This window comes from Papilio machaon, chromosome 21 (assembly GCF_912999745.1).
Source record: "Papilio machaon chromosome 21, ilPapMach1.1, whole genome shotgun sequence".
Classification (NCBI taxonomy): Eukaryota; Metazoa; Arthropoda; class Insecta; order Lepidoptera; family Papilionidae; genus Papilio; species Papilio machaon.
This window is the reverse complement of record NC_060006.1, coordinates 1,575,526-1,600,748: the sequence shown is the minus strand read 5'-3', so window position 1 is coordinate 1,600,748 and position 25,223 is coordinate 1,575,526. Positions and strand designations below refer to the sequence as shown.

Below are 25,223 nucleotides of genomic sequence, written 5' to 3'. Positions count from 1 at the left end.
ATGACTCGTAAGGTGGTTTATTTCTCGAACAAAAGAAATCTAAAATTATAACTTAGTATATCGACCGAAGTTTCTTATGCAAGTAATTCGTAACTTGGTCGTCATATTTCAATTCTTTAACCTTAGGTTTCTGAGACTATCTCTGTATAAAACATATCGTCATCCCTTTCATTATTTTTGACAAAATAGAGAAAACGATATTTTTAAACGGACAATTTTGGTTTAAGAAACCTACCGTAAGTCGTTCATTTTACTCATATTGTGGTCCCTACTAGTTGAGTTTACAATATACCGATGTTTGTTTAGGTAAAACTAATAGTAACACGTCGGGCGATGGTGCGTCACTAGAGGGGGATGCGAGCTTCCTGCCATATGCGCTTTGTATGCATATGTCAAGTACTGAGTGTAAAATTATCTTTAAAAGAACTTCTTAATGGAATAAATTCGTGGATGAAGTGACCAGAAAAAATAGCGATTTTTTAATAACGCTTCACGGTTAGGCAGGTTTCGTTACACGAGTCGTCGTTCGTAAAAAAGTCACATATGGAATCAATACCGGATAGTAGAATATTTGTAGATATATTACTGTCAAAATATTTAGTATTCTGTTGTTATTTCTTCTGTTACGTATTTTTGTTTTGACAGTTGTTAATGCGTTTATTCGATTTTAGCTTGTTTTTTGTAAATTTTTTCTCTCCATTTAATTAAAATCTTCTTTAACAACTAAACGTATATCTTTTCATGTTAACTTCAAGTAACACATCGTAACTTTTGATGTTCGCAATTAAATTTCTTTGCTAACGGTACAAAGCTACGTGCGGGCCGTCACGTAGGCAACGAACCTTTATGGGGCAAGAAACTGTAATTACTGGGAAATGTTACCAGGGGACGTTCGTACAAGCTCTCTTAGCTATGTCTCCTTTGTCGAAGCATTAAAAAAAACTCTTAGTTATCTCCGTATTTTCAGAAAAAATGTCAGTGATAATAATATTTTTTGCTCTGCACGCATTTAAAAAAAAAATTAAAATCGCTTCAATCTTATACTTTGCACACCTAATAAATATGACGTTTGGCGACAAGCTGTCTATCGAAACATCTAATCTTTCTTACTAATATTATAAATGCGATAGTTTATATGGATGGATGGATGGATGTTTGTTTGAAGGTATCTCCGGAATGGCTCAATGGATCTTGATGAATTTTTTTATGTAGAACATAGTCTAGAATAAAAAAAACTTGAAAGGTGTCAAGGGACACCCGGATGGAACGAAGTTCCTTTCGATTAATTAGTGAAGGAACCAATGTTTATTCTATGAATAAAAAACTTAAGTCTTCACAAGAAGTACATTTTATTTCTATGAATTTTCGTTATATATTGTCACGTCGTTGCCATGGTGAAGTAACGCTCATTCGTCGTTAACATACTTACTATAGCAAAAAGTGTCGTGACAACTTTTCGTAAGAATTTTTTCCGTCTAGCCCCCTTTCACAACGCGCGATAAGGAACTTCGTTCCAACATTGGCTACTTAATACTTTTTTTTTTAATCCGCGCGGACAGAGTCACTGGCGACAGCTAGTAATTACATAAGTACTGAAAAGATTGTATTGTATCCTTATTACAACTTTACAAATTGGTAGAATTACTTTTTATATTTTAAAGTTTTTCAATTACTTAAGCAGAGATTACCAACGTTTTTCTCATCCGATTCGTTTTAAAATGTTGCTAGTTTTGTTGAAACTTTATTTCCCCGCCATCATAAATTACCATTTTGGTAATCACAGGACTTAAAATACAGGATTCCACGCGATTTTATTTCTTCATTCTTGCTCTAATATGCCATTTATTACTGTTTTTATATATATATATTACAAGGTGGCACATGAATTCGCGAATTCAAAATGGCGAAGCGACCGCTGCCCATAGACATTCGCAATTGCAGATGCGTTGCCTAACATTGAGCGACGAAGGAGGACGCACAAAACGAGAATATTTAACTTTCCTATGCATCTCCTCCTCCATCAAATCCACCTCCCCTTCCCATCCTTTCCATATAAGAAAAGGGTGGGAAGGGAAAGAGGACTAAAATTAGGCCTCCGGTACCACACTCATCAGACGAAACGCGGAATTACTTCCACTTCACGCCTGTCTTCTGTGTGGTCGTGGTATTTCACCGGGCGAACCGGCCAATTCGTGCAACTGATGTTGACAGTCTACCACTGTAAAAACTGTGTTAACTATTAGAATTTTCCAGATTCTTAATCTTAATTAGAAGAAGTATTAACTTGCAATTTGATGCAGTGTTTTACTTACGTTCTTTTTTATTAACGTCTGTTGTTAATTCTGTTTGTATAAACATTTAAGTTAATGTCAATTTAACAATTATTTAATGATTTGACTCACGTGAATTGGATCTTTATTATCAAATAACGATAGCAAAGTAATTTTGTAGGAACACTTTAAATCTCGTATATTCAATATTAGTGAGAATTCAAGTAGCGGGCGACAGCTAGTGTATAGATAAATGGTTTATTTACATTCATTTGTTTTTTATAACGTTTACGGCATAATTTGAACTTACCAATGCGTCATTTGTCAAAGGCGTGCGTCCGAGATAATATAAGTAAATATAGCGTCATATTTCACTAAAACAATTCCAGTATGAATAATTAAGTAATATATGTATGTTTATCTTCAATGGCCAATATATTTTATGAGTACACAAGATACACGTCTCCACTTTGAAGCTCGTAGTCTAACCTAAGTTAACGATAACTAGACAATAGTCAATAGTCCGGCATAGTGCGGGTTGACTTCACATGTATCTTTGAATTTCTTCACAGATATGTGCTGATTGCAATACTCGGCCCTTCGTACATAAGGTGATGTTAATTTTCGAAACCTGACGGTTTTAGTTGCTAAGCGACTTACGCAATACAATTCCATTGAGGTTCGTACACAGACACGTATCGTTGATATTACGCGCGCGCAATTCGATACTTACGACGCAAGGATGCAGCGATGCTTTCAAAGATGCCTTGCCTTGTGTACAAAGGGCCTAAGAATGCTTTAGTTTGACTGGAGTTTATTTTGAATCTTTACCTGCGAGAATATAACAGATATCTAAAAAGGGACACAAATGGATCACCAACAATCTCCCTCAGAGTATATTCTAACTGCGGTCATTAATATCAACAAAAGGCAAAAAAACGAAATTCATCTCTGAACGTTTAGATGACCGCAAATTAAATTACAATTAGGTATATTATTCTGTTGGTAATTTCTGTATAACAACTCATCTTAAAATTATTTTAATTAAAAACAACGTAGGACATTTACAGTTTTTTTTCATCTGTGTTTTTTTCCTTAAATTCTGAGAATCTTAGTTTCTTGTGATTTCCCTGTTTATAGAATAACCAGCTGTCGCCCGCGACTCCGTCTGGGCGGAATTAAAAAAATAATAATAAGTAGCCTATGTGTTCTTCCAGACTATGATCTGCATGTATGTCAAATTTCATCCAGATCCGATGAGCCGTTCTGGAGATACCTTCTAACAAACATCCATCCATCCAAACATTTGCATTTATAATATTATTATAATAAGATAGTACAATTCTTAATGTGTTCGTATCATATATCGGTTTTCGTTAAATATACAAATTGAATTAATTTCATTTAAAATATTTATTTAAAAAATTTCCAGACACATATTAAATGTACAACAATTTTAACGATTGTTGTTGTATTTATTGCAAAAGGAAAACTGCATATCTACATAACAAAAAAATTGTGAACTTTCAAAACTAACATAAGTTTAAAATATACTTCGTTTAAAACTGTTACTAAGCACAAATTAACTTTAACAAAAAATGTAATTACTGCAAAATAAGTAAAGTACTTATGTTCATACATGACTGGCCAGAGCCAGTCAAAGAGGTTTTATATATATACTCTTTTTTATTCGTTAATATTGTAAAATGTCATCGACTTTCAATTGTTATTTTTCACTTCTTGCCAGTTCTTGCTTTGTGTGTTACTGTTACGGAATTATACATGTTTTTCGTACAATCTTTTTGTTGGGGATGCAATGTGGTTCTTGAACTTTTTGAATAAAATGCTTCTATAATGTGTAAGATGTATAATTTTCAATCACGTTTTAACAATGGTTGCAATAAGAAGGGGAAAAAAGTTGCGATTGCGTTACTTTAAAAATGTGCTAATGTCATCTGTCAGTTGTCGTATTATGTCATCTGTCAGTCACAAGTTTCGTTCAACATACCGCCCACCAAAAGGACAGATGGTCCTTTTCTAGCTGTCTAAGTTATACAAAACAAAATATGCAATCAACTAATAAAATGAAAGAACGTTAATAAAATTAAATGTTAAAGAAAAAATAAACTAATAATTGATAGGCAATGGGCATAAATTGACTGCTGGTCTCTTGACGGTCGAACCATGAGATCCGCTGCTACTCCAAACACTGTAGACTCTGGTCATTCCGTCTCCTCCTGGATGTTTGGCTGTAATTCTACCAAGAGACCACTTTCCTGGCGGTAGAGTGAAATCTTTAATTAGTACAATGTCTCCGATCTTAAATTCTTTCTCTAGCTTCAGCCATTTGGGGCGTTGTTGTAGTCTTGACAGATATTCATTTTGCCAGCGCCGCCAAATATCTTGTACTAATTTCTGTGTGTGTTGCCAACGAGCTAAGGGTGAAATTTTGACGTCCTTGAGGTCTGGTGAAGGCACGACGATTGGAGCTTCACCTATTGAAAAGTGTCCAGGTGTAAGCGGAGTAAGGTTATCCGGATCAGTGTCATCTATTGGACATAATGGGCGTGAATTTAAGCAAGCTTCTACTTGGCATAAAACGGTTGTCATTTCTTCGTACGTAAGGTGAGTTGAAATGATTCTTTTTAAATGATATTTTATAGACTTGACACCAGCCTCCCACAATCCGCCAAAGTGAGGGCTGTGAGCTGGAATAAAATGCCATTGAGTGCCTTCTGTGGCTAGTTGTTGTGCGATATGACCAGAAAATTGTAGTTTAGCCTCATTCCAGGCATCGGCCAGTTGCTTATCTGCACCAACGAAGTTTCTTCCTTGGTCGCTCCATAAATGACTGCATTTGCCTCTTCGTGAGACGAAACGTCGAAAGGCACCTATGAAGGCTTCGGAAGTGAGATCGCCCACTAATTCGATGTGGATAGCTTTGGTAGCTGTGCATATGAAAATTGCTATGTATGTTTTCGTCGTTCTGTTTCCTCGACCCTTGCACATCAGCGTTTGAAAAGGACCGGCAAAATCGACTCCTGTGTTCAGAAAAGGTCTGGATGGCAGCACTCTTTGCTTAGGTAAGTCTCCCATTAATTGCGTTCTTGATATTGCTTTTATTCTTGCACATATTAGACAACGGTGTACGTGTTGTTTAACTTGTGATTTTACTCTTAATATCCAGTATTTTGAACGTAAATAGCACAACATTAATTGTGCGCCGCCATGCAGCGTTTTGGCATGTGCATCTGCTATTAAATATTGAACAAGAAAGTTTGTGTTTCCAATAACTATAGGATGCTTTCTGTTTTGATCTAGGTCTGCGTGTCTGAGACGACCGCCCACCCTGAGAATATTTTCTTCATCTAAGAAAGGGCTAAGTGACTTTAATTTACTTTTCTTGCTTACTTGATTTTTATTCTTTAGCTTACTAATATCTGCGTGAAATTCTTCTTCTTGTGCTTTTCTAATACAAAATTTTAATGCTTCTTCTACCTCTTTTACTGTGATTTCTTTTGCGTTTGCTTTAATATGTTTTTTAAAATTTAAAAATCTTTTGCAATATACAATTGTATTGAGTAATTCACTTAAGTTATCAAAATTTTCTAATTGTGATATTAATGTTGTTTCTTCTTTTACAGGTTCATCAGTAATCAGGTAAGTAATTTCAGGTTTGTTTTTATCCATTAATTTATTTTTCATTTCTAATTGTGTTGGTTCTATATCTTGTTTAATAATTTTAATATCTTTTTCAGATAACCAATTTGGACCATTCCACCACAAATCGCATGTCTTCAGAGCTGACAGCAGCATTCCTCGAGAAGCTGGATCTGCGGGATTGTCTTGTGATTGTACATGGTTCCAGTGGTTGTGGTTGATATTCTCTATGATTTCTATTACACGATTTGCTACAAAAGGTTTCCAGCGGTTGGGATCGCCAGAAAGCCAAGAAATGACAATTGACGAGTCTGACCATGCATACATCTGTGAGGTAGGTATTCTTAGTGCTTCACCAATTTGCTTCATAAGTTTGGATAGTAGCAAGGCTCCACAAAGTTCTAAGCGAGGTAATGAAATTGTTTTGAGTGGTGCTACTCGTGTCCTTGCAGCAATTAAGTTTGTTTCTATTCTGCCATTTGTTTCAGTTCTAATGTAAACTACTGCAGCATATGCATGTGTTGAAGCATCGCTGAATCCGTGTAATTGTATTTTATCTTTGTTAGTAGTGGTTGTTCCAATCCATCTTTTCACTTTAATATTTTGGACTGTGTCAAAATCAAATCTTAATTGTCGCCATTCTTGTTCTAGTTCTTCACTGACTGTTTCATCCCATGTTAGTTTTTGTAGCCATAGTTTTTGCATTAACATTTTTGCCAAAACAATACTTGGTGCAATCCAGCCAAGCGGATCGAAAAGTTTTTGTATGTCTGACAAGATGCTTCGTTTTGTAATAGACTTTCCGATTTGTGATAGGCTTAGTGAATATTCAAAGCTGTCTGTGTTTAAATTCCATGTTATACCTAATGCTTTTATTGTGCCGTCTAAATTCATATCAATTTTAACATTTGCAGATCTTTTGTTTTCTTCAATGGACTGTAAGAATTGAATGTTGTTGGATGACCATTTTCTTAGTTGGAAGCCTCCCTTTTCTAGAATAGTTGTAACTTCATGAGCTAAAGTTATTGCTTCTTCTGGTGTATCAGCACCTGAGAGAAGATCATCCATGTAGAAATCTTCTATAATTGTTTGTGAAGCAAGTCGATTATGTTTTCCTTCATCATGAGCAACTTGTTGTAAATTTTTGACAGCCAGATATGGTGCAGAGGCTGTTCCGAACGTTACTCTAAGAAGGCGATATTCTTGCAGGTCTTCGGCTTCATCTGATCTCCAAACAATGCGTTGGTAATCTGTATGCTCTTTGGTGACTAATATTTGTAAGTACATTTTTTGAATATCAGCCATAAAACAAACTTGCTTGGTACGCCATCTTATTAGAAGATATCTTAAGTCTTCTTGTAACTGAGGACCTATAAGCAGATCGTCATTTAATGATATATTGTTTGTGCCCTTACAGGAACCGTCGAATACGACTCGTGTGCGAGTAGTCTCTTTGTCACTACGGACTACTGCATGGTGAGGTAAGTACACTGAATTCTTTATATTCTTTTCTGTTTCAGAAACTTTTTCTAAGTATCCTTTTGTAATATATTCATTTATAACATTTGTGTAATCTGTTTTTAATTCTGGTAATTTATGAAACTTTTTTTCTAATTGCAGGAATCTTCTTATGACAATATCTTTAGTGTTTCCTTCTGCAGATATAGGTTTGTTATTTTTAAAAGGTAAGTATACTATATATCTTCCTTCTTTATTTCTTTTTGTAGTTTGTTGATATATTTGTTCACAGAGTTCTTCTTCTTTAGTTAATGATCTTTTGATGTCCACTTCTACTTCCCACATTGTTTTCAGAATATCTTCAATGTCAACATGATGATGCATTACGAGGTAAGTATCTTGTGGATTTGTTTGAATCTCTCCAAAAAGTATCCAACCAAGGCTTGTTTTCTGTGCACATGGTGTGCCTGTTGGACCCTTGATGAATTCTTGTTGTAGTATTTGTGCATACTCTTTGACCCCGAGTAACAGGTCAATTGACCCTGGCATGAAATAGTTAGGATCAGCCAGGTTGAGGCCCTTGAGATGTGGCCACGGTTGAGTGTTGATTGTTTTTGCAGGTATCATTGTGGTCAGTTGCTTAGGCATCACATAGGCTTGTATCGGTAAACTAAAGTTGTTATCCCAGCGTGATTTTATTAATAACTGCACCACATGTTTAATTTCTGTTCTTGATGACCCCACACCAATGACGCTTCCCTTCATATGTGTTCTTTGAAGCTTCAATAATTGAGTTGCTTTTTCAGTAATAAATGTTGCTTGAGAGCCTTGATCAATGAGTACTCGCAGCGGTATGATTTGACCAAGCCCTTGTGCTTCTACCAATGCAGTGGCCAGAAGCGCAGTTCCTTGAGTAGTTGTGAGATGGGATGCAATAGTAGTGTCTATTTGTACCGGTTGTTCATCCTCTAGTTTGTGTTGTGAAGCCTGCGGTTGTGGTGAGTAGCTTGTTGAAGCCGCAGTCTCCTGTTCCTTGTTGTTGTGTAGAAGAGAATGATGTCGACGTTTGCAGATTCTACATGAGACGGGTAATGTACATCTTGATGCAGAATGTCCCGGTATAAGACAATTGTAACATAACTTCTTTGATAATACATATTGGCTTCTTTCACTTTGACTCATACTTGTAAATTTCTTGCAATGACACAAGGTGTGATTTTCATAACACATTATGCATGTTTTGTTTGTTGTACTGGGTGCGGAAACATGATATACTCTCTGTTTGATGGGTTTCATGTCTTTTACAGAATTTGTAAGTTCTAATGTTCTGAATCTTGAATTTAAAAACTTTTGTAAATCCATCCATGATGGTAATAATGATGAATCCTCCTTGTATGAATATTCTTCCCAACCTTTGTGTGTGTCCGGGTCAAATTTTTGTATAACCAAATAAATTATAACTGGATCCCAAGAAGATGTTGATATTTGCATATTCTCCAAATTATTCAAACATTCTAGTGTAGTGTCTAATATGGATTTCAATTGACAAGCGGTAGGAGACATTATTCTTTTTTGGTTAAAAAGTTTCTTCATGATTGAATTTAATATAATTTTTTTATTTCCATATCTATTCTTCAGCATGTTCCATGCATGACCATAGTTATCATTGGTAATTTGTATGTGTGTTAATAGTGATTCAGCTTCAGCGGTGACACTTGACTTCAAGTAATGCAACTTTTCAACATCACTCAATGCTTCATTGTTGTGCACCAATGATACATATATATCATGGAATGAAGGCCAGGACTGATAGTCTCCGTTGAATGTTGGTAATTTTATTTTTGGTAATTGTGCAAAGTCATTGCGTGCGTGTAACGCCATATTTGTTTTTTCGCTAGCTTCACTTGACAACTTATTTAATAAATCTTTTAATTCGCTGTCTATAGATATAAATAAATCTTCAACAATAAAGTACTCGTCATTAGTAAAATACGGCAATGTTTCCTTTTGTTCTTTTGTCGTAATTTTAACAAGTTCGTGATGTGCGTTTTTGAATGTTTCCCAGTAATCACTTGTTAATTTTAATCGGGAACCAATATATCCAGGCGTTAATCGTGACTTTGGACATTTCTTGATGTTAGATTGTGTTTTTCTTATCAAACACGCCGTGTCTTCCAATATAGCTACGATTTGCGTCGCAGACGACATCTTGATTTTCACAAAAAAACTTCGTAATCAAAGTACTTGATGATAATATATCTTGCAATTTGCTGATATTCGGCTCGAGTTGGGACCAAATGTTGGGGATGCAATGTGGTTCTTGAACTTTTTGAATAAAATGCTTCTATAATGTGTAAGATGTATAATTTTCAATCACGTTTTAACAATGGTTGCAATAAGAAGGGGAAAAAAGTTGCGATTGCGTTACTTTAAAAATGTGCTAATGTCATCTGTCAGTTGTCGTATTATGTCATCTGTCAGTCACAAGTTTCGTTCAACACTTTTATTATTTAACACCACAATACAGTTCACTCGATAACAACTTATATTTTATATTCCTTCCTTGTCTTTGTGTAATTATACATCACACTTCTACTTAGATTCTAGTTTTATCTATGTTCTATGTTTTATTAATTCATGTTAAAATTAATTACAAAAAGACAAAGAAGTGAAAACACATTTACTTATTAGTACCACTACTTAAATTAAATATAGGTTGCTTGAAATTTCCTTGAGAAACTAGTAGTTTTCTTTAAAAGTTTTTTTTTTACGTAATTAGTAAGATTAAACCTACACTAGATTCTTAAATTACCATTTAAAAACTCTGAATGTGGTAGCTGGTACAATTCTATAAACTCGGTTATGAAAAAATAACAGTTTAGGTTTAGACGAAAAAAAAAATAGTTCATTTCAAAGTGACTCTTAAGTTGCTCCAATATTGCGTCATTCAACTCTACTATAGTTTTTTATACTCTAATATAAGTAAAAAGCGGGGGGTCTGCTTGTTTATATAGTAAGACAGGTCTGTGGCGACACCACTCTACTGTCGACTTTGGTGCATAACGCACGTCTATCGATTCACAACACTAATCTCGATTATTTGTTAAACATCGATAATTTTTAAGTGATTTATTCGATTCAGTGATTGTCAAATCCGAAAAGCCTTCCTTGTTCTTTCTCGTCTATGATATCCTAGTATTCTGTCAGTGAAAATAGGTTCGAAGAATCGAGAATCCCTAGTATCTCTCTTTGCTTGTCTGTGTTTAAATATCGATTTTATTATTGTTTGCTTTGAATCGATTTTATATCGACATAGTTGTTGTGATGAAAGTGAGTGTATTGTAAAGTGTTAGTAATTCAAAACGCTATTCACTTGTGTTATAAATATGTCGTTGCTGTGGATGGGAGCTTTTAACATTGGATTGACAGTTGGTTGTACTTATGCGGTTGTTAAAAGGTAAGATAAAATTGATATCAATAGTAAATAACTGACAAACTAATATGACCAGGTGGGCATAAGTGGCAATGATGTGCGCCACATCTTTGTTGGACTGTAACCGTCTTTTCATATTTTGTTTCGTATACTATAACTAACTGCGATAGCACCGCCACTCTCATCGGGTCAGATAAGTTTGTCGTATTATAAGTTTTTTTTAAATCTAATATATAAAATTCTCGTGTCACAGTTTTCGTTCCCGTACTCCTCCGAAACGGCTTGACCGATTCTCATGAAATTTTGTGAGCATATTGAGTAGGTCTGAGAATCGGCCAACATCCATTTTTCATTTTTTTTAGCTGTGCGCGGACAGAGTCGCGGGCGACAGCTAGTATATTATAAGGTAGTAAACGAGTAAGCGGCCAACTAAATTCGCTGAAATAGCGAAATGACTGCTGCCTATACACTTCTGCATATACAGATGCGTTGCCTACTTGTATGTAATTGGTATTATACTACTCTTACACCCAACATTTTCGGTAACTTTTGTATGAAAAATAATAGATTTTGTCATTAATATTTCATCTGTAGTTTTTATATTAATCCTTCTGGCATGATATTTTTAATCTACTGACTCAGGGTAGTAATGTTTTCCGCGTATCTTTTTACCTAAGTAAGCTCGTCGATACGTATTCTAACGTTATTTGGTTAACGTTAACGAGTTATTTGGTTTTTCAATAACAAACAGTTTTTCTTTAATATTTAAGGCTAGTTATAGCACAAGATCTTAACCATAACGTTAGGATAAGTTAAAACTTCTTCATATTTTTTCTCCCTCATACTTTTATTTTCGGTACATTTTGTCGAGGACATTTGTTACATTTCATTTGTTTAATTTTTTTTTTTGTCAATAAAAATGAATACGTAACAAAAAACTGTTGCGTCATAATACGTCAATGGAAATCCTTCTGACAGTTTTATAAATAACAAAAGAAGTTTAACCCAAAGATATTATCAAAACTAGTTCATGAACGTGACATTCAAAAACATTGTCATTTAAAAAGCCAACTTTTTTGTAGTTGGTGTTTGGAACATCCTGTTTATATAGATGGCCACATTAGTTTACAGACTTAAAACTTTACTATAAGTTAAGTGTAGCTTTGTCTGTTTTATGTAAGAAATATAAGCGATAAATCTATGAAAATCAAAATCACGCCACAATAAACGCTTACCGTGGGCTTTTACTGCCGCAACACCTGCACGAAATCATATTGTCACCCCTTTCATTCGCATGGAAGAAAACAGAGATAACAATATGTTGTTATAAACGTGTTTCGGTAGTGCAAACTTACGAATACACCTAAATTATAGATAATATTTAACAAACACGTGTAGCGTTTTTACGCACGAAACTGGCTCATTATCAGTGATCCGTGAACTTGACTTGGCAGTGCGACCTCCATTACTGCGATACGATAATAGAGGTGTGGTTCCACAAATAAGCGTCAGCGTTTTAATTTTTACTTTATTCATTTGTAAATTCTTAATTTAAGCGCAAATAGCCTTCTTAATTGTTTATTTTTTTAATTTGCGAGGATGATGGATGATGGATGATATTTTTTAGGGTATAAGGTGACTAGAATTTGACACTACTAGAATTTGACACCGATCTGACGAAATGCGTAATTACTTTAGTATGATTTTTATAAAGTTTATGTTATTTGCAGCTTTTTTTGAATAACCTACAAATCACAACCGCTCAGATCATCAACAAATGCGCTACCTTAGCACAAACTAACAAGAGCCATGCATTACGCTCTATTTATATTTCAGAATACCTCACTCGATGGTATACTACACGATGCTTATCAATATAAACACATTAGCATTTAAAATACATGAGTATATCTCATATATAATGAAGCTAAAAAAAGGAAAACAAAAATAAAACCTTTTCAAAGTATTGATCTGAGATAAAATGTGTAATGTAAAATATACCATATGTAAATATGTATTAGGATCATTTATCTTAAGCAATTCTGTACTTCTACTGTACTTCCAATTACCAATTCCAATTCCACGTAAAAAAAATGGATTTGTTTGTGTACAATTTTTTCGACTTTAGTACTCGCGTTAGGGCGAAATATCATTAGTCGATAACACAGTCGTTATACAGCATGCGGAGACTAATGAATAATAAAACTGCGCCCTTAAAGATAAGGTAACATCGGCCACCTTCTCGTCCTCTTTCCCATGCCAACCTTTTGTTATAAGGATAGAATGAAAAGGGAAAGTGGATATGGGTGTTAAGGGGACATATATGTAAAGTAAATGTTCTCTTTTGGTAAGGAGCCTCCTCTAACTACGCAGCGTTATCTACATATATAAAAGAAAGTCGTGTTAGTTACACTATTTATAACTCAAGATCGGTCGAACTGATTTAGCTGAAAATTAATGGGGAGGTAGGTAGCTTAGAACTAGGAGACGGACATAGGATAATTTTACCTCGTTTTCTATTTTTTATTCCGCGCGGACGGAGTCGCGGGAAAAACTAGTATATAATATATCTAATATATAAAATTCTCGTGTCGCGGTGTTTGTGGTTAAACTCCTCCGAAACGGTTTGACCGATTCTCATGAAATTTTGTGAGCATATTGAGTAGATCTGAGAATCGGACAACATCTATTTTTTTAAGTTTTTTTTTTAACTGCGCGAGGACGGAGTCGCGGGCAACAGCTAGTAATAATGTATAATACATAACATACCAGATTGTAATATCATCATCAAATAACCTACTCGTCAATCTAATTGGACTATAGATCTGTTCCAATTAGGTAGTTATCTAATTTTGTCGGAACATAATTCAATACACGACATAATTATGACTTAGAATGAAAATTTATTTAATAACAGTTGTCATAATGTGGTTATTTGCAGCAGTGATAAGTTTGTGCGTTGCGATAACGAACGTGGTTTAACGTGCAGATATTCAGATTTCAGAAAAATAAGCAAATGCACACGCACCCGTATCATGTGTGTAGAAAATTTAAGCAATGTTGCTCGTATAGTATTTATTGATAATAGTGATGTGACATCGGTTACTTATTTCAGTTCTTTTCAGTACGTAGTGTGAATGGTAATATGTTGTGTAAGTCCTAGAAATGTCTATGCTACCGTAAATATTAAGATAGCAGAATATCTGAACTAACTTTACACAATTCTTTCCCTTATATAGGTGTTGTCTTGTGCCATCTTCCTTGTAAATAGGTCACGATATCAGTGTACTTAAGACGGCCTCAAAACCTAAATCGAATGCCCTAACAAAACAATATCTATCTCACGATAAAGTAAGCAATAATGCTTAGGTTTATGTATTTTGTTTTATGAAGACCGTAATTTAAAAAAAATTGTCAGACGACTTTACCTAAGCCCTAGGTAATAGGATTTCTCTTTTCTATCGTTTTGTTTTTCCTAATTTTTTTATAGAGATTAAGGTACTTGAGGTGTTTTCAATACCCAGTTGACACTCACAATCAATTCACTTTCTTTCAGATATTTTAATATTATATTAAACTAGCTTTTACCCGCGACTCCGTCCGCGCGGCATAAAAAATAAAATAGAAAACGGGGTAAAAATTATCCTATGTCCGTTTCCTGGTTCTAAGCTACCTGCCCACCAATTTTCAGTCAAATCGATTCAGCCGTTCTTGAGTTATAAATGGTGTAACTAACACAACTTTCTTTTATATATATAGATATAGATATAGATTAGTAGCTTAATACAGGTTTCAGCCTGTTAATATTAATCACTGTGAAAAGATTTTTTTCTTCAAAGAATTTCCCGGAAGCCCGTTGTTTAACTAAATCGGAAGTAATAAAACTCTTCTATTTATAACAGCATAGATAAAGTTTCATCTGTAACTATAAAGCTATAGAATAAAGTTATTTTTGCACCGAGATCAACCCTTTGGATGGCCGATATAGATTATGTAAGTGGTATATGGGAATAGAGATACTGGAACTCAGGAAGGCCCAGTCCGGCCGCGGCCGTCGCGGGAGACGGGTCCCTATTCCCGTCGGTTCCCAGACATCAAAAAAATACAAAGAAATATCGAAATTATTAACTGAAATATAAATCTTTAAAGTTATACAAATATGTGCAAATGTTTGTGATAAGTCTATAATAATTCCGCACTGCTATCTCTATCATATTTATATCATTGCTGCATGATAAGAAATTGATATGCGATTATAATCTTTAATCTAATTGTAATAGGGTCACATGATATCAATCATAAGAATCTATTCCGTGTTGTACACAGTTATTGCAATGACAGTGACGTGAGACTGACGTGTTACCATTATTAACGTTATATTTGTTTTTTTATTTTAATAAATATTTTATTATTTAAATGGCCAGTATTGACTGAATTAAATTAATATTAATTAAATTAAATTAAAGTTTTCTTAAATTAATTAATTTATTTTGTATCTTTAATATGCTCAATTTTCATTACTCTTTTACATGAACAAAATTTAATTTAAAAAAAAAAATTAATGTAATTTCCAAAACATAGAAGTAATAGTCTTCCATTTAATATAAAATTATACTCGTCGAAAAGATAAAGTTTTGATTGTAGTGTATAAAGTTTGGTGTTAAATGAAAGAGTTTAACGATGGAATTTCTAAGGATAGCTCTGGTGCCTTTAGCCCTCACGATTGGGCTCACCTGTTTGAATGTTAAGAAGTAAGTTAATTTATAACCGTAGAATTACATGCCCGTTATATTTTTTTAAACAACTTTACCCCAGAACTGTACTTACATTTGTATTGTCATACTTACATATACTTAAATTTTAGTCGAAACCTTCTATTAGATAAACAATAAGTATTTGTCTTTAAGTACTATATCATCTCATCCTGATATTTTTACATAAGAGCATAAGAATTTAGCCTAGTGTTATGTAGAATACCTCAGACATTGTTAACATTCCGGCCGAACACACCCGCACGCTAAGATTAAACGCCTTCACAAGGAAACTGTTTATTCTAAAACCTATAGATACGATTAGGGTTGCCAGGTCGCCAAACCTTGTCGGACAGACCAGCCAGTTTGACCGTACATTTGGGTAGAAAGGTCGGACATCCTATATTATTTAGGATTTTGTCTAAGTATTAATAGGTACATTCTCGCCGGACAACCGTTTATTTTGGCCGGACACGCAATCAAAAAGCCTACCTATGTCCGGCTTTATCCGGACGCCTGGCAACGTAGATACGATTGTAACATATGAATACAATATTATATTTCTTCAAAGTGATATTTTATCTTTCACACATTCCCATTCCTTTGACTGACTTGGTTTCTGAAATCAAAACTCTATATCATCATCCCAGTAAATATCTTTGACAAAACAGTAATAATTTCATGATTTAAAGGGGTTTTTTGGTCTCAGAAACCCATTGTGAGTGTTCAAATTTTAGTCGTAATCTTTTAATCTTTCAAGCTTAATTTTGCCAAAATTATTACTTGTGATTATTGGTACGGATCTAATTGGTATTATTCTTGTTTACCAGGAACTCTTACAGTAGAAGAGGTGTACCGAGATCGGGACCAGTTCGCGGGTCTGGTCCGCGAGGTGGCGGCGCCCGACGTAGGCCGGATGGGCATCGAGATCCTGTCCTTCACGATCAAGGACGTCTACGATGACGTGCAGTATTTGGCCAGTCTTGGCAAGGCGCAGACGGCGGTGGTCAAGCGCGACGCCAATATTGGAGTCGCACAAGCTAATAGAGACGCGGGTATTAGGGTATGTATAAACGTAGAACATAAATGAAAGCAACACCAAACCTTAGAACAATGATTGTGAATAATAGTCATAATGCTAGTACGTGTACAGACATTCAACAATATTTTAACAGACAGGACAACACGAAAAAATCTAATTAAACTTTTCTTACAGCATTTTAATGTATTTTAAATAAAACAATCTTCTTCAAAAATGATTCTTGTATATTTTCTTACTAATATTATAAACGTGAATGTTTAGATGGATGGATGGATGTTTGTTAAAAGCTGTCTGCAGAGCGGATCAACGGATCTCTATGAAATTTGGCATAGATGTAGAACATAGCCTGGAAGAACACATAGTCTACTATTTTTTTTAATCCGCACGGATGGAGTCTCGTGCGACACCTAGTAAAACATACAAATAGGAAAGATTTGATTGTTTGTTACTGTACTGATTTGAAAAATTACTCCACTGTTGGAAAGCTATTCTATCCCCGGGTGACAGGTTATATTTATTACTAGATTTTTTTTTTAATTTCAAGCCGACGAAGTCCCATTGCAATATTTCGATACAAGCATTTATCTTTTACAAACGCTTCTCGTTTGCCTCTACAGATAAATCAATAGTTTGTACTATGTCACTAGGTCTTCTGGAGCCTTTTGTCGTGCACTGTACGCATCGAACTGATGAATGAATTACGATAATTTATTTACACTGAAGTATTTATGATTCTGTTCTTGTTATCCTTTAACATTGTTTTCTTACTTATTTTTATGTAAAGGTAAAATAGTATTTGTAAGTTTAAATTAAAAAAAAAATCTCATATAACAATAAATGACCTATTAAGGCCAATGTCTCTATAGTTTATGGCAATTAAGGTCAAGAATAAAGCAACGATTCCCTTCTGTAATTGGACTAGATATTGCTTACAATGGAATAGAATCCAATTACGAATATTATATTAATACTAGCTTTTGCCCGCGACTCGAGCGAACATTTGAAAATTTAGTATAAGTATTAATTCGCCGAAATAGGAACAGAGAAAAGCACAGAAAGAGTATATTTCCCCTACCTATGCGTCTTCGACAAACCCACTTTTCCTCCCCATCCGATCCTTATAAGAAAAGGGTGAGAAGGCTAAAATTAGGCGTCCAGGACGCACACTCATCAGAAGAAAACCTTGTGTTCTATGTGGTTGTGGTATTGCAGCGGGCGAGCTGGCCTATTTGTACAACAGATGTTGTTGTTGCTGGTGTCTACCACTGTTAAATGAATTTTAGCGAGATCCTAGTCGTTCTTTAGATACGTAATAACACACATCCATTCAAAAATTCAAACTTTAGCATTTTATAATATTAGTAAAATTGGAAACAAATTATTATAAAGTTTTCAATACTTTATTTATTTGGTATTATTTAATTAGTCATATGTTATATTTCTTATCCAGCTCCTAATTAAACTACATATATTTTATGACCAAATTAATTTAACCTTTATTGCTGATTGTTTGCCGGCGACTTCAACACCCGTGGTAATAAACTAGTCTTCTTACCCTCAAGATAATAAACCTTAAGCTGGGGTCGTTAAAATGGTTATTATTATATTAGATTTTTATCGTTATATATCCGGTTGATATTTGTCTTAACTCATTCTTTTTTATTATTTAATTTCTGCTTCATTGACAAACTAATACACATACATAACACACATAAAAAAGTCGTCTATAAAATTCTCTTATAAAAAAGGATGTAGTATTTATATTAGACAGTGGAAATATTTTAAGTGCATACAAAATAAAGGGCTAAAACGCTGACTTATTTGTCCGGTGTCGGCACCGACTAGTTTCGAACCCATCGGAGTTTCTTCATCACGGTGAGTGGGACTAGTATTATATCATTGTGAGCGACGGAGAGCGTTCGTGATATAATAAAAGTCCCACTCAGCCTTATGAAATTCCCCAATGGGCTCCAAATTGAGTCGGTGCCGACACCGAGAAAATACGTAAATGTCTAGCCGAATAGTTTATAATAATGTCACACGTAAGTGTACATAATTTAGTTTCATACGAAATATTTTTTCAATGAGGTTTTAATTGTAGGAGGCGGAATGCGAGAAGAGCGCAATGGACGTGAAATACTCGACCGACACCAAGATAGAGGATAACAACAGAATGTTCAAGCTGCAGAAGGCGCAGTTTGACCAGGAAATAAACACCGCTGTGAGTTCACTACTCCTTAACCAATGACTCGTTTCCATCCAATCATGAAATTAAATAAATAGAGAAACATCAAATTCTATACAAAACGACCACAATTTTACTGTTTCAATTATTTTTTGAAAATTGTTAAGCAAAATTATGTGATATCGCAAAATAAGGGTCGTGATTTGTTCGTACCATATATATTTCCATTGTTGATTTTGACAGTTTTATTTTGTTTTAATTTATAGAAAGCAGAATCCGCTTTAGCTTACGAACTTCAGGCTGCTAAAATCAAGCAGAGAATCCGTAATGAAGAAATTCAGATCGAAGTTGTGGAAAGACGAAAGCAGATTGAGGTACCATTTTCTTTTATCCTATTCTTTAAAACTTGATTTTTCACACACTAACAACAATTCGAGGATATTGATAACTTCACAGTTTTTAAATGTCAGTTTTTGTCTAGAACCATAGCCGATTAAAAACAGTTCATTTTAAAGTTAAGTTGAATGCATCTAGTTAGTAACAAGTGTCAACTTTTTTGCACAGGTCGAGCAACAAGAGATACTGCGTCGTGAAGAGGAACTGGTGTCGACAGTGCGGCTGCCAGCTGAGGCGGAGGCTTACCGTCTACAGGCCATTGCTGAAGGGAAACGGTAATTTGATCCTATTGCAGTTGTACATAAAGTTCATTTTCAGTTGTTACATTGAGTCTTGATTGAATGGTTTCCTCAAGTTTTCTAATTGACAAAAAATAACAAGCATCTTGTATTCAGAACTCAAACAGTGGAAGCGGCGAAGGCAGACGCTGAACGTATCAAGGTGCTAGGTCTTGCGGAGGCGACTGCTATAGGCGACGTGGGCAAAGCTGACGCAGAGCGCATGTTGGCAAAGGCTAAAGTATACAAACAGTATGGAGATGCCGCTATCATGGCGCTTGTGCTTGAAGCTCTGCCCAAGGTAAGTTATAAACTTATCGTCATAATTACTTAAGCACAAACTAAAGAGATACAGTGGAATTGAACTCCTCAGTATGTCAAAAATGGTGATCCCTTCCTCTGAATCCTACATTACTCGGTATCTTTAATTATTCACTAAGTAATTCCGTAGTAAATAAACAAAACCTTGAAAATTTAACTTGATGTTAAGTGATGATGTGTTTGTTTTTTAACATGCACGAGTCAATTTAAGAATATCGACTAAGCAGAAGCTTCAGCCTTAATTGGAGGATGGTAAGGGGAAAGGGATTGATAAGAAGGGGAAATATCTTATTTCTGTGCATCTCGTCTTCAATTGGGAAGGTCCATGAGCAGCGATCGCGTCGCTATTTCTGTGAATGATATAAGATATAGCACCTGCATATATGTGTGCCTGTGACTAGATCGCAGCGGAGGTGTCAGCTCCTCTGGCTAAGACAGACGAGATAGTGTTGGTGGGTGACGGCGGCGCTACGGGCGAGGTGGCGCGACTCGCCGGCGGCATTCCGCCCGCGCTCAAGACTCTCACAGGACTCGACATCTCTCAAGTACTCAAGCGTCTGCATCCCACCGCCTCGCCAGGTAACAAATCATCATTTTTTTTTTTGGTCTAATTAGCAAAGAAAACCCTTTAACTTGAGTTTTTTGACCTAATTGAAAGTAAAAAAAAATACATAATTTTGTTTTTATTTTGTGCATTTACAGTTTTTACCTTCAGAAGTGTTTTCATTTAAAACTTAACTATATTTCCCTCGCCAGCCTCAAGTATACTTAAAACGATGGTCTTTTTAAATGTTTAATTGTATTTTACAAGAAGAAATATATTTTGTGCATGATTTTAATCTTTCCATGCGTTTTTTTTCTTTTTATTTCTGTATTAGCGCTCATTTGTGACTTCGTCAGCGCAGAATTAAAAAAAAAGTAGCCTATAATATTCCTATCAAAGACACCTTTCTGTCAAAAATTTTACCCGACATGTCCGACAGACATAAATTTTAAATCTTTTTTTTTCTTATCAGCATGATTTTTTCGATACATACAGACACTCTTATTTTAATATATGTATAGATTTTCGTTTTATATATATGAACTTATGACGATGTTTTGTCTGCAGATGAAAATCTCTTGGCTTCTGCAAGTAAGAAGAAAGAAGTCGTGGCGTGTTGAATGTTTACTCACTTGTATGTCATATGTCATAATATATATGTGAACTTTTTACTATCATTATTTTATTTGTGCCATATTGTCAAATGTTTTTAACTCTTTTCTAAAAAAATACATTAATTATAATGTAATTTATTTTGTTAACAAAAGAATTTCGAATCAAAAATTCAAAAGAGCAATCTTAAATTAATATCATTCCAAATATCTTGGTAATTGACATTAAATTAAATAAAATGTAAAAAAAAATATCAAATTAAAAACTTTGGAATATCAAATCATAATAATTTTGGATTTAAAATCATCTATGAATTTGATTTTTCTATTGTATTAAATTCATCCATCCATTCATTCAGCCTCATAATGCCCACTGCTGGGCATAGACCTCCTTCAAATATCGCCACAATGATCAGTCCTGTGCAACCCGCATCCAGGATACTCCCGCAACCTTGACCATATTAAAATTATTTAGAAATAATCCTTAATAAAGTGATATATGAACAACAACCTTTTTCAATACCACCGTATCAATTATAGGAACAAAGTAATATATTTCTATTTAGACTTGTTTACCATTAGTTGGTAAAGATTTAAAAAAATCTTTATAAATCATAGAAAATATTGCCATCCTTCTCACTTTGATTTAAAGAATAAAAATAGCAATACGTTTTTAGTTTGAAAGTACCACAAGTTAGAGATCAGTGGCTAAAATATGTATACATGTGTCACTGCAGTCTAAACCCACAGCTAAGAATGAATACAGTCAAACCAGGATAAATGCGAATGCCAAGGGAATGCGATATTTTTTCCTCTTACTCGAGTGTCTCGCTTTTGGAGGTAGTAAATCGAAACCGGACAATAACTCTCGCTTATAAAGGTTCTCGCTTATCCAGGTTTCACTGTAATGGTTCGTAAATTATGTAGAGTATATCTAAAAAAAAGTAAGATAAATGTCATGAATAATGTTGTATACAATATAGGAGTGACTGAAATGTATTTTTCGACTACACTAAAAGCCTTTTTGCCCACTAAAAGTTTACTTATTCAACTCTCAAACGAGCGAACGAGGGAAAGAGGTCAAAAGAATGGATTTATAATTGATTTATTCGGGTTTTTTTATCAACTAATGGTAAATTTAGTAATATTTAGCAGTTAGATCTTACGGTAGATTTTCTACAAGTGTTATAAATGGTGTTCTAAAAGGCCACTGCCTCTATATCGTAGATTTTGATGGTGTGTATACTTTTTGTTTGATTTTAATAAAAAAAAAATCTTCATCGATGTTGGACATTTTATAAAAATGTAGTTTTTTACGAGTGATTTGACATGTGTGTATTTACAATTTATTCAGAAAAAAAAGTGCAACTCAACTGTTTTTTTTATAATTTCTACTTATTTTATTATTCAAATATTAATTATAAGTTTGGTATTTAAATCATTTATATTACGCACAATTCTTTTCTATTTTAAAAAGGTTTTTCTGCGTGTATTCACTTTTTTTTTATTAAATTTGGATATTTTGTAATACTTATAATTTGGAAAAATAAATTGTAAACAAATTTATATGTTTTTAATTTTCCCCAGCCTATAGAAAAACAGAATAACTTAAGTAGCTATAGTGGGTAGTACTAAAACAAAGTCAATTATCTGTCATTTTTATCCTTTACGCCGAGAAGAGAAGACGTCTGTAATGTTTTTTTTTTTCAAACTAATAAACTACAAAAACATTACGGCATCTGTAATCCACTTTCATATCCTTTACCTTGTTCAGAATTCAATGCTGGCAAATTTAATAATATTGTAGTTGGCTTTGTTGAAAACACAAAGCATTATTCCTGAAACTGGGTCGCGGCTAGCGAATTGTAAACAAAACAATAGTATATCTCACATGTTTAGAATAAAGAACTATTAAAGATCGATATTTATTTTGGGAGATAAAATTTTAGCGTCTTTTCACTGTACTTGGTACAAACTACATACTCACAAAGGCAAAGCTCATTGAATATGATTGTTAAGCCACCTTATGAAGATGGGGGAAGATCGGACAGCCACGGCAGCGTGTCTCGACACCATATTGGCCTCCGACCCGTTAACCGACCCAGATACTATTGGAGGAGATGCATAGGAAGGTTAAATATTCTCTTTTTGTGCGTCTCCTCCTTCGTAGATTGTGGGTAGGCAACGCATCTGAAATTGCGAATGTCTATGGGCAGCGGTCCCTTCGCCATTTCGGCGAATTCATGTGGCCGCTTGCTCGTTTGCCACCTTGTAATATAAAAAAACGAGATGTCGTAGAGCTGGACCTGAGGGAGCTACAACCGATGAACCGGCAGGGGACGGCACAGGGCAGGACGACTTTGACATACATATTACTTTTTTTTATAAACCAACCCGTTTTATGAAATCTTTTGTAAATCCAAAATTATTTATTTAGTAAAAAAACGAACAAAGACTGTTAACAACAAGATTATATTAACTTTTGTTAAGTAATTTCAATGTCTCTTACCTGATAGCAGTCTTTTCGCTTTCTGACTTGTAAAGATCACGATTGGCGCTTGCCAAACTAATAATACTAATAATAATTGCAAAACAATAAAAGTAATTCTCTCTTTCTAAATAATACCTTTATTTAATACCTTTATTTCAGAGAAATAAAAATACTTTTCCTCAACTATCGTTCATTGATATAAAAAAACTTTATTTAAAAAAAAAAACTGCTCTACTCCGATGCGTTCTTTGTTCTATTCTATCACATGAAGTCACACATTGAATGTCGTGTCGATATAAAGAACATAAAGCTACTAGAGCTTTATTAAGTTAGAAATAAATGCCGTTCTTTGTCTATCGTTTTGTCTCCAGTTAGAAAGTATTATTACGAACAGTAAAGGATATACGAATATATATTGGTATATAAAGTTAACGCTTTATTGCATCTGTATTTGAGCAACAGCAATCAAGTTTTTAGTAGCTGCCTATCATTGTTTACGTATCTTTACGCGGACTTAACATACTCGTAGGTCTTAATAAATTTGTACTTAAAGTAACTTATAATATTGCCCATAACACCCATTTTTAATTTATAAATTGCTTACAAGTTCAAAAAGGAATACAAACATTTTCACTTTTTGAACAAATACAATTCCAAACTATTCTATTATTCAGATAATACGTAACGTCTGGCAACACTGTAGTTTTAAGTATATTATTACTTTGATAAGTAATTGAATTTCCAAGTATTTTGTTACAAAACACTTTCATCCATCTAAACGTTCACAAAGCTCTTCGGCAAATTGTTCCCAACCATCAGTTTGCAAGACATTTTCTTTATACATTTTTAAGCGTCTACGTTTTCCTCAAACTTGTAGATGAAAGCGTCTTTTTATTTAAAAAATGTTCTAACGAGTTGTGTCAAGGTTAGTCCATTGAGTGAAAGGGTGTATACCTTGGAAGGGTAGGTACATTTTTTAGTGCAGGCGTTTTCTTCTAATTAAATAATGTTAAAAAGAACGATGTAGTTATTTTTTATGACTGCTAACAATCCTAGATATAACCTTATACTACCTAGATCTCTATATATAATATCCATTAGTAACAAAGGAACACATCAAATATTAAAGACTAACTAGTTATTAAAAAAAAATTGGATCCATCTGCAAGCACTTCCTTTCGATTAAAATATTTTTTATCAAAATCGGACCACCGGGGGCGGAGTTTCACATTTAAAAAAAAACAGTCGAATTGATAACCTCCTTCTTTTTGAAGTCCGCTAAAAAGACTGACAACACACTTATGGTTTATTCTGAATGGTAAGTAAAAATATTTTTTTCTCGTAGTTCTTAGTTTTATAATATAGAGGTTTAAAGCTATATTATGTGTTGCAATATATCTGTTACTTCCTTAAAAGTAAATAAATTATGTTTCTCAACGTTATACTATCAGCAATACTATAACAACCTTGTTAAACATGGCTTTGTATAACAAATCCGGACAGTAAATTGCAAGTAAGGGAAAAGTTCGAGCAGCGCGGCTTAGCCATGTCAATATAATTTAAGGCTACCAAAGTCAACTAACCTTTTTATTCATGGATAAAACTTATGTTTTGGGATTGTTTTATTTACTAAAGTATTTAACATATAAAATTTAACCAGATTTAGGTAAAGAGAGATCTAAAAAATGTTTCAAAAATATAACAAACTTTCATAGTATTAAATGACTTTAAATTTAAAACATAAGTGTAAATAACCTTGTTTCTTATTACTTCTGTTCTTCAA

At 34.1% G+C, this 25,223-nt stretch overlaps 1 protein-coding gene across 1 annotated transcript in view; it reads left to right on the top strand.

The window, feature by feature from the left end:
* LOC106709879 (flotillin-2) overlaps positions 1–21,045 on the top strand; it is a 179,334-nt gene extending 158,289 nt beyond the window's left edge. Inside the window, exons 4-10 of the mRNA XM_014501782.2 lie at positions 16,403–16,635; positions 18,716–18,835; positions 19,066–19,173; positions 19,364–19,470; positions 19,591–19,774; positions 20,196–20,373; positions 20,906–21,045. Of these exons, the coding sequence (XP_014357268.1) occupies positions 16,403–16,635; positions 18,716–18,835; positions 19,066–19,173; positions 19,364–19,470; positions 19,591–19,774; positions 20,196–20,373; positions 20,906–20,958 (983 nt within the window). The 3' untranslated portion in view covers positions 20,959–21,045. The remainder of the gene's footprint in view (positions 1–16,402; positions 16,636–18,715; positions 18,836–19,065; positions 19,174–19,363; positions 19,471–19,590; positions 19,775–20,195; positions 20,374–20,905) is intronic.
* The last annotated feature ends 4,178 nt before the right edge of the window (positions 21,046–25,223 follow it).